The 10,545-nt window shown below is 39.9% G+C and overlaps 1 protein-coding gene across 1 annotated transcript; it reads left to right on the top strand.

The window, feature by feature from the left end:
- The first annotated feature begins 32 nt into the window (after window positions 1–32).
- Window positions 33–7,068, top strand: tufm (Tu translation elongation factor, mitochondrial). The gene is made up of 10 exons (XM_038697445.1): window positions 33–123; window positions 1,068–1,114; window positions 1,207–1,345; window positions 1,470–1,636; window positions 1,825–2,094; window positions 2,486–2,618; window positions 2,822–2,926; window positions 3,527–3,678; window positions 4,225–4,344; window positions 6,682–7,068. Exons 1-10 carry the CDS (start codon window positions 87–89, stop codon window positions 6,850–6,852), a joined length of 1,341 nt encoding a protein of 446 aa, XP_038553373.1. The 5' UTR covers window positions 33–86; the 3' UTR covers window positions 6,853–7,068.
- The last annotated feature ends 3,477 nt before the right edge of the window (window positions 7,069–10,545 follow it).

Genomic DNA, 10,545 nt, shown 5'->3' with positions numbered 1-10,545 from the left:
ATCCCAAGGTTGCTACCCGGCGCCACAGCGTATGCGAGGTACTCTCTTGATTTTGTGATCATCTTCGGTTTGTCTAACCACCCAAGATGGCGGCGCTTGTGGGGCTGCGTGCGTGTTTCTCCGGTAAAAATCGTTTAATTGTTCAATAGTATGCGCCTCTATATGCATTTCCAGAAGTTTGTTGTTTCATAGCACGCTGATTTGTTCTCTACAACAGAATATGTTCTTCACGTCAGTAGAAATGTAACATACTATGAAAAAAATAGATGATGTTGTTTCTTCTGATATAAGAGCAAGGTCACCAAAGAGTGTTAGCTAACGATGACGACCTTATCAATGCTGATGAAAGACTAGCTTATGTTATAGACAGCGAGATAGGTACCGAAGCTAAATGTTTAGATATGTAACAGCAGCTCATTTAAGGATAGTGACACGCTCTTCTCTTCTGGGTCAAAGGGGTTTGTTAGCTTAATGTCAGCTGCTGCAGAGCTGCTTTAGCCACCTAATGTAACCTGCATGGTTGTTAAACCTGATACAAAACACTGAAACTGTCCCATTCCTATCATCAGAAACTACTTATGAGCTTTGATAAACGCTCGTGTAAAACAGCATAAGCAGCATAATTTATTTATTTATTTTTTATTATTGTAGTATTGTATAATGTAATTGTAAAACAGTGTTAACTTTTTATTTATATATATAAATGACAGTGATGCCTTACCCTGTTGCTTATTTGACACTTGCATAATGTAGATTTTGATTGGACAGTCTGCAAAGATGCTCTTATCTGTATAAACAGAGGTCTGCACTGATTGAAACAGACAAGCAACATCAAACTGTTAATTCATTCAATGGGGCATGAATATATTTTGCAGTGAGACTGAAGAAGTAAATGCAGAGTTTCAATGTCTTTCATAGGCCTAAAATAGTTTTGACAAAGTTTCAGTGTTTGTATTGTGTGTGACAAGAAATGGAACAGGATTTACGGGAAGAACTGAACTGGAGTTTCCTATCAGATAATTATCTAGTTTTTATATAATTCTCACGTTGTGTTTTCCTCTTCTCAGCCCTTCAGCTTTCTTCGCCGAGCCTCCTGCACAGCTCCTTCAAATTGGTGAGCATGCACACAAACTGCAGTCCACAGACTGTTTAACATGGATTTTGTAACTTTATTTTATAATTCTTTGGCTTGTCTTTGCCTTGCAGTGTGCTGTGCCTCTGAGTCGGCGGACCTTTGCTGCAGAGGCAAAGAAGACATACAGCAGGGACAAGCCCCATGTGAACATTGGAACAATTGGCCACGTTGATCACGGCAAGACAACCCTGACTGCAGCCATCACGAAAGGTAGAATCACCGACGTGCTAGCTTGTACTCTTACAGTACACACTGAATTATTTAATTGATTAGAGATTATTTTTTCCTAATATTTCTAGTTTTGTGTCACAAAAAATTTGAAATGTGTCCTCAGTGCTCGCTGATGCTGGTGGTGCTAACTATAAAAAGTATGAGGACATTGACAATGCCCCAGAGGAGAAAGCCAGAGGAATCACCATCAACGCCTCTCATGTAGAATACACCACAGCCAACAGACATTATGCTCACACAGACTGTCCTGGTCATGCTGACTACGTCAAGGTAATCTGCTTTACTTCTACACAAAGCACTTGAAGCTAATCTAACCTGGCCTAAAAAGTGCTGACCATGATGCAACTTTGTTGTTATTTCAGAATCATTGTTTTTCTTAACAAATTATGAACATATTTAGTTACTGTATAAGTAACTTAAAAATTGAATTAATCCCCTTTAAATGATTCCCTTTTCAGAACATGATTACAGGCACAGCCCAGATGGACGGCTGCATCCTGGTGGTGGCTGCCACTGACGGCCAGATGCCTCAGACACGAGAGCACCTCCTGTTGGCCAGGCAGATAGGTGTTGAGCATGTGGTGGTTTTCATCAACAAGGCCGACGCCGTGGAGGACAAGGAGATGCTGGAGCTGGTGGAGATCGAGATCCGTGAACTGCTCACAGAGTTCGGCTATGATGGCGAGAACACACCTGTTGTAATAGGCTCAGCCCTCTGCGCCCTGGAGGTGAGGGGAACGCTGGCAGTAATTCATCATATAATTTAAATAAAACGGTAGTGCAGTGAGTCAACCTTAGAGACCCGGGTTCAATTCGTCACTGTGACACATCCACCAGTGTGTCCCTGAGCAAGACACTTAACCCCTAGTGGCTCCAGAGGCATGCGACCTCTGTTTATATAGCAATTGTGAGTCACTTTGGATAAAAGCGTCAGCTAAGTGAATAAATGTAATGTACTCGCATCTGGTTTTATCAATTAGCTTTTGTAAAAATAAGTCCACCGCATCATTAGACTTTATGTGGCCCCTTTGTTTATTGCTAATGACTAATTGCAATACATTTTGAGTCTCTAATGTAAGGCATCTAGATGTAATTGTTTTTTTTTTTGCTCTATCTCAGAACAGAGAGCCTGACCTTGGTGTGAATGCAGTGATGCAGCTGCTGGAGATTGTGGATTCTTACGTTCCTCTGCCCAAAAGAGAGCTGGAAAAACCTTTCCTTCTGCCCATTGAAGGGGTTTATTCCATCCCAGGTATGAAGAAACTGCAAGAAATGCAGCCTGCACATACTTCGTCTCAACACTGAACTGTAAGGCTAAATTTGAGGAGGGCTACTGGTGGTATTGGTTTATTATAATTTCAAGTCAAATATTTGTAGTCTATTACCAAGTCAGGTCATGGAGATGTGAAAAAGGTTCTCGCTCTAGATTTGAGGATTATCAATTGTGTGTTTCAGGAAGGGGCACTGTGGTCACAGGCACTATGGAGAGGGGTATCATCAAGAAAGGAGACGAAACAGAGTTTGTGGGACACAACCGCAGCTTCAAATCAGTGGTTACAGGTGAGTGAAAGAAAAAGCAACAGAAACTCAGAGGAGGAGCTCCTGGGCTGTTTACGAAGCATGTGAACCAAAACATGACAAACATACAGACAGGCACTGACTGTGCAAATGGTGTGGATCATCATGGCCTTCATAATCACAAGATGTCAGCCCAGTTGAACATCAATGGGAGATTATGGGCTGATGTGTTGAGCTTAAATTTCCCACACTCATAGCCGTGGGGGTCCGAAAGTGGCTTAAAATGTATGACCCGGTGGGATGTAGATGACAACTGCATGTTTGTGAACATACCTGCCTAGGCAGTCTGTATAGAAGGGAAACAAATGTATATCTGGGCCTTAAGGCAAGTTTATACAATTTATACGCTGTACCCTATTCCCTAGCCTGACGTGCACCTCCCCAAAAATGGAATTACACGTTGCATGGAGGCAGACCGCAAGAACTGTGATTGGTTGGCTTGGTTAGTGGCCTCCAGCACAAAAAATGAGTGTACTTTATGTAGATGATAGGTGTCTTATATAATATGTATGATGACAATATTGTGTGAGTAGTGGTGTATACGCAGGAATTTCACCTTGCTGTTTGTCCTGTTGGCCTCAGGTATTGAGATGTTCCACAAGTCTCTGGATCGGGCCGAGGCGGGAGATAACCTGGGCGCTCTTGTACGAGGGTTAAAGAGAGAGGATGTTAGGAGAGGGATGGTGATGTGCAAACCAGGATCCATCTTGCCTCACCAGAAAGTCAAGGCCCAGGTATGAGAGCACAAGAGACAGTTGTTATTGATAAAGTTGCAATATTTTTGAATCAATTGATATAAATGTCTATTTTTAAACTGCTGACAGGCAAACAGTCACATCTATTATATGACACGATAGGGATGTGCAATATGACTTTATCTATCGTTTGACCATAGAAAAACGTCTATCGTTTACAATTATGCTCTATCGTTGTGTCGGAAATTCCACACTTTACTGTAATATTTTGGTGAGGGAACAACACTATATACTGCGGTGAAGTTAGCTTTACGTTGGAATTCATAAAACAAATATCCAACTTGAAACTAGAGAAATTTTAAAGGCAAGCTGGGAGATGAGCCAGATGCCACAGTAATGACTCAGTTAAAATGCTAACTTCTACTTACAAAACAAGAATAGTCCTTAGAGTGAGAATGTAATTTATAGCAGATAGATTATGGTTATGTAATTTTATTTTAAAATAACATATTTAAGTCACTGGATCCAGTAACTGAGTAACACTGATATGTGTGTGTGGACATGTTTGTGCTTCCTGTATTACAGGTGTATGTTCTGAGTAAGGAGGAAGGAGGGAGACACAAACCGTTTGTCACCAACTTCATGCCCGTCATGTTCTCCTTGACCTGGGACATGGCCTGCAGAGTCACTCTGCCCGCTGGCAAGGTGTGTGTGTGTGTGTGTGTGTGTGTGTGTGTGTGTGTGTGTGTGTGTGTGTCAGCCTGTCAGTAAACGTTTGTCATACAGTGTCGAGTTTGAATCCCATCCACATCAGTTCACCCAGCTAGTGCATGTATAAAACATCCAGTACTTTATGTGACTTTGTGTGAGGGCTGAACAATTCATTGCATATGTGATAAAATGAGATTTTCTAATCACAAATGGTGCGTTTACACTGTGGACACATGACACGCGAGAGTAAAGCAGTCTGCAGAGGAAGCATCAACTTCACAGGTTACGCTGTACCGTGACTTGTTGTTGTACAATGGCCTTATGCTTGACAGAAGCTGACACTACAGAAATGAGTAAAATGGAAAGGATTTGAGGACATCTACAGGCTGACGTGTGTAAAGTTTTCTTCCTTTCCAACAAGGATGTTCGTTTGAGTTCAGCTGACAATTCCACACCTGCGCAGTGTGTAACACAGTCGCTCTCGCACATCAGTGGTATGTAACGTGTTGGGCAGTGATACTGTAATTTTACTTTTCCACCAGTAGAAAGAATGTAACGGATTACTATTTCCAAAACAGTTATATTATTATAGTTAGGCTACTAATCCAAGTAACGCTGCGCTACTGAACCCTGTCGTAAATGCGCTGCAGCTCAGAGAATTGCATCCACCTCCAAATACTGCTTTTAAACGCTATAATATTCTTTGTGGGCTTCATCAATGGTGATAAATGATTCAAAGTATATATTTTATGAACGTTTAGTCTTTAATATTTTAATACACTTAGTAGAAGTAGGCTACCATTCCTTGACATTCAGTAAATACATGTAGTGATAACGCTGTTTGATCAATGAGCACAGCAAAGTGTCTGACAAGGACCTAAAGAGGTGGTTGCATAATTTGGCAGATCAAATTTTGTAGGCTACCTGCCGAGATTTGCATCCACCTCTTTTCTCAGCATAAATTACTGTTAGCACCCGCGAGGTGCATGCAGTTCTCGGCAGGCAGGCAGAATTCGGCACAACACCAGCCGCTGCTGCCAGTGATGCTTGGACTATAGTCTATGATCGGGAGAGAGTGGCGTTATATCACCCACTAATAAGTAGAGTAGCTAATATTACTTTTTAACGAGTATATGCAGAGTAACTAGTTGGTAATGACTATTATTTCTGAGTAACTTGCCCAACACTGAGTTGACAATAAGCATTGAATAAATTGGATATGTTTTGATTATTGCTTGTTAAAGGCTATCTAATGTTTACTTTGACTTTGACCAATCACATAGACTACATAAGCTACACTTTGCTGTTTGAATGGTTGCTTTTTAAGTCATCCTTATGTTAAAGGTTTTGGAACATTTATAAATTAATTTCTTGTGAATGGTTGTGACAGGGTGTATAAGGCCTTTTCAGACGGCTTTGATCCGCAGGGTCGCTCTGCGCTCCTCATCAACAGACAGGCAAACAAGCGCTCTGCGAGGTAACCATGGCAACAGCTTCTGTGTAACTTGCACGATCCCGTGAAACTGTCGCGGTCGTTCTCATCTCATGCACACACCCACCCGCTGCCAGAGTTGAAATGTCAAACTTTTTCCTACAGTTTATCAACAGACAGAGGCTGATTATTCCCACTGCAACACATCCACCAAATAAGTTATTGTCAATGGTCCTGCTTTACCTTCCATGTTATAATAGAGCAGCGGCCAGTTTTATTGGGGTGTTGGGGGGTCTTGATATATTTTCCTGCTTTTTTGCCCTTTGCCAATCACATGCCTGAATATTGTGTTGGTCATACTATATACTTGATTTATTGCTTGCCCGTTTTGAAAAATACAGGCAATAAAGAGCTTAAAAATTTATCACATATTAAATTTCAATTGCAGTATTGGTTAAAAAAAATCGCAATTCGATTATTTTTTTTGATGTTTCACATTAAATCTTCAAAAGCAGTATGACCGCCTCTCTTGAGTCATTGTCTCTGATTACATCAAAATGTTCTGCAGGATGACCTGGAATACATGTTTTTTTTTTGTTTGTTTTTTTTGGCAATTGAAGCAATGGTGCATTTTGGGGTGTGAACATTAGTATAGTGTATTAGTAGTATTTTAAAGACTTTTGGATTGTACTTCAGTGTGCAGTGGTTTCCATTGTTCTGGTCACTCATTATGTGTTTGTCCCAGTGAGGATATACTGTTGGCATTCACCAGTTCACAAAAAAGTTTAAGTTTCTCAACATAAACTAATGTGCTTCTTACAATTGTAAATTATTGAGTACAATAAAAGGATTTTGAAGGACAGTAACCACTCTCCTGTCTATCTCCTGTCGTCTTTTAGGAAATGGTGATGCCAGGGGAGGACACCTCCTTGACGCTCACGCTCCGCCAGCCAATGGTTCTGGAGAAAGGCCAGAGGTTCACTCTGAGAGACGGAAACAAGACCATTGGCACCGGCCTGGTCACAGACATCCTGACGGCTACAGATGAAGATCAGTGCAACTGGGGCTGAAGGGGAAACTGTTGGGGGGGGGGGGTGCACCGGGGGATCAGGGAGGGAGAATGGTTGGTTGTCTGTGTCTGGTCAAATCAAATAAATATACAAATATACAAATACAGTCCATGCACAAACCAAAACACCTGTTATGTTTAGCACTGTCTTTGTGTTTAAAGGCCAGACTGTCAGAATTATGTCATTTATGTAATAAAATGTATTTAATAATAATGAGCCCTTCTTTGTTTTCACTTGGCTTCATATGACTTGGCTGCAAATAAGAATTGCAAGCTGCTGCATGTTACAGAGTTAATATGCCACATGAGGGCAACAAAGAGGAATTTCAAGAGTCTGTTTTCAGGTCTATTGTAATAGTTCTAATTTCAATATGATTATTATTTAAAATGAACAGAATTAGGAAGGTAGTAACTATGTTTTTTGGTGAGTTTCTGTGAAAATGAGTTAAATCCAATAGAAAAAAATAAATAAATAACTCCCATTTGTTTTGTAGGTGTAGATATTTCTGAATATGGATCTCTTCAACATGGTTCGCTATGGAGTGATGAATAAAAGTGTGGTTTGTCTCCCGCAAGTTGAGATAAAGGCTTCCTTTACAAAAATGTATAGGATCTACTGGAACTTACATAAAACTGTGTGCCAAGTACTCATGAAAATTTTAAATGGTGAACAAGTACAAAATGTTTTTTAAATGTTATTGTCTTGACCAAAACTAGTTGTCACTTCAAACGGATTAATGTTATACACTGCTCAAAAAAATAAAGGGAACACTAAAATAACACATCCTAGATCTAAATGAAAGAAATAATCTCATTAAATACTCCTTTCTTTACATAGTTGAATGTGCTGACAAGAAAATTTATCAACCCATGGAGGTTGTTCTCCACGGCGTCTCCAGACTCTGTCACGTGTGCTCAGTGTGAACCTGCTTTCATCTGTGAAGAGCACAGGGCGCCAGTGGCGAATTTGCTAATCTTGGTGTTATCTGGCAAATGCCAAACATCCTGCACGGTGTTGGGCTGTAAGCACAACCCCCACCTGTGGACGTCGGGCCCTCATACCACCCTCATGGAGTCTGTTTCTGACCGTTTGAGCAGACACATGCACATTTGTGGCCTGCTGGAGGTCATTTTGCAGGCTCTGGCAGTGCTCCTCCTGCTCCTCCTTGCACAAAGGCGGAGGTAGCGGTCCTGCTGCTGGGTTGTTGCCCTTCCACGGCCTCCTCCATGTCTCCAGATGTACTGGTCTGTCTCCTGGTAGCGCCTCCATGCTCTGAACACTACGCTGACAGACACAGCAAACCTTCTTGCCACAGCTCGCATTGATGTGCCATCCTGGATGAGCTGCACTACCTGAGCCACTTGTGTGGGTTGTAGACTCCGTCTCATGCTACCACTAGAGTGAAAGCACCGCCAGCATTCAAAAGTAACCAAAACATCAGCCAGGAAGCATAGGAACTGAGGAGTGGTCTGTGGTCACCACCTGCAGAACCACTCCTTTATTGGGGGTGTCTTGGCAATTGCCTATAATTTCCACCGGTTGTCTATTCCATTTGCACAACAGCTTGTGAAATTGATTGTCAATCAGTGTTGCTTCCTAAGTGGACAGTTTGATTTCACAGGAGTGTGATTGACTTGGAGTTACATTGTGTTGTTTAAGTGTTCCCTTTATTTTTTTGAGCAGTGTATATATATGAGTGTGTGTGTGTATATATATAGTTATAAGTATTGACTAAACTAAATGCACCATAGAGAAGTCATTGTAAACAAAACATTTGTGTTAGATAGAGTCATATAGCGTCTGCCTGAGAGAGATAATTCTCAAGTGAATCGTTGACATTGAAGATGAGAATGAGACTCTACTGGAGGGTTTTTGTCTTAATAGTATTTGAATGCACAAAGCTGTGTCCTTTAGCTTCAGATAACGTCAGTGTGATAAATCAGGCCGACCCTGTTGGTGTTTGTGTGCACTCTGCTCGTTCATCCCCACCAGAAAGTTCTCCAGTTGCTCTGCGTTTGCTGCATAAATTTGAGTCAGTACGACCTGTAATCCAATCAGCCTGTTGCTGTAATCAAATACTGTATGTCTGCAGGAGTCGAGGTTGGAGCAGCTAGTACTGCTGAGTGATGTGCTCAGATGGACGGTGAATGTCCCCATGAGCAAAATAACTCAGACAGTAAACACTAGTTTATTCTGGTGGTCAGTGATACTGGATTTAACTGTCTCTCAAGAGTGTCGATGCAAGTGTGATCCAAACCAGCGATCACCTGTGACTGAATCACATCAAGACAATGTGACGGCAGTCGGCGAGACAGCTCTGTTCACATGTTGTTCATGTTGACAACAGTCTCACAGTATGTAGACACATCGGAGGGACATTACACTGTCTATAATGCCATAGTAATGATCTTTTTGTGTGTATATTTGGCAATAATTATAACTCCTCTGAAGCATCTTTAAGTGATAATGAATGATTGGCAAAAAAATAAGTGGTGAAAGAAGCATTGAGATCCTTTACCCAAGTAAATAATACTACAAACACGCTATGAGAAAAAATCCTTCATTCAAAATTATGTTGTAAAGTACCAAAAATAAAAGTACTTGTTATGCTGAAAAATGGGCCCTGTGAGTAATATATTATAAATTTCATTATTAGATTATCAACACTGATGCATCTGTGCTTAGGCAGCTTTACTGTTGTAGCTGGTGAAGGTAGATCTAGTTCATCTGCGCTAAATCTGGGCGGTATTGAGATAAACCAGATACAGCTCATGCATTATATTTAAGTTTATCACATATTAATAAGTAGTAACTGCAGCGGTCTGATCAATGTAGTGATAAAAGTTGTTCAAAGTACAACATTTGTCTCTGAGATGAAGTAGAGTATAAAGTAGCACAAACTAGAAATTCTCAAGGAAAGTACAAATACCTCAAAAATGTACTTTTTTTCCACCACTTAATATAGTATAACACAGCTGTAGTGATATGAAATATGATTTTATATGAACATGAAATATGAAACATTCTGTCAGTTTACGTATTAAGTATTTATTTATTAGATTTATATATTAAATTAATAATATGTGTTTATGAACTACTAATTTATTTATAAAAACTTACTGCTACATTACAGCTCATCAAACTCCATGAGCTAATAAAGGCCATGGGATCATGTGACTGAAAGCCCTGAGAGATCTAGTAAGTGGACATTTATAAATAATGATTTACATATGTATATAAACAGTTAATAAATATGTTTTTTTATATGTTTTATAACAAGAATGTTTTAATGTGTATAAACATATATCATTAAATATAACTACAGCTGTTTCATACTATGTTTTTAATCCCTTATTAACATTTTATTTACCAGTTACACATGTATGACAAGCTTTAATGGTAAAAAAAATACATTACAGCACTTACAAATGTCTTTGTATCTGCTTACGACTACAATATAGTGTGTGAACAATGTTAGTATTATCATTTTTTACTGCTTACAAATGTTAAATAAGGGGGTTAAAGTAAATTGTTACCAGCATTATATTATATAATAATATAGTCTATTATATAATAACATAACTGTTTCTTCTTTTATGGAAAGTAATAAAGATTCACACGGTCTCTTTTGCTCAGTGTCACCTGGGGCAGTCAGACAGTATAAGATCACAGTCTAGTCCACCGTGATTTCTA

The sequence above is a fragment of the Micropterus salmoides genome, unplaced genomic scaffold, assembly GCF_014851395.1.
Source record: "Micropterus salmoides isolate LMB-PRFRI ecotype aquatic unplaced genomic scaffold, ASM1485139v1 Ms_hic_scaffold_10, whole genome shotgun sequence".
Lineage (NCBI taxonomy): Eukaryota > Metazoa > Chordata > Actinopteri > Centrarchiformes > Centrarchidae > Micropterus > Micropterus salmoides.
Note: the sequence above shows the minus strand (reverse complement) of the source record. Positions and strands in the feature narration are given on the sequence as shown.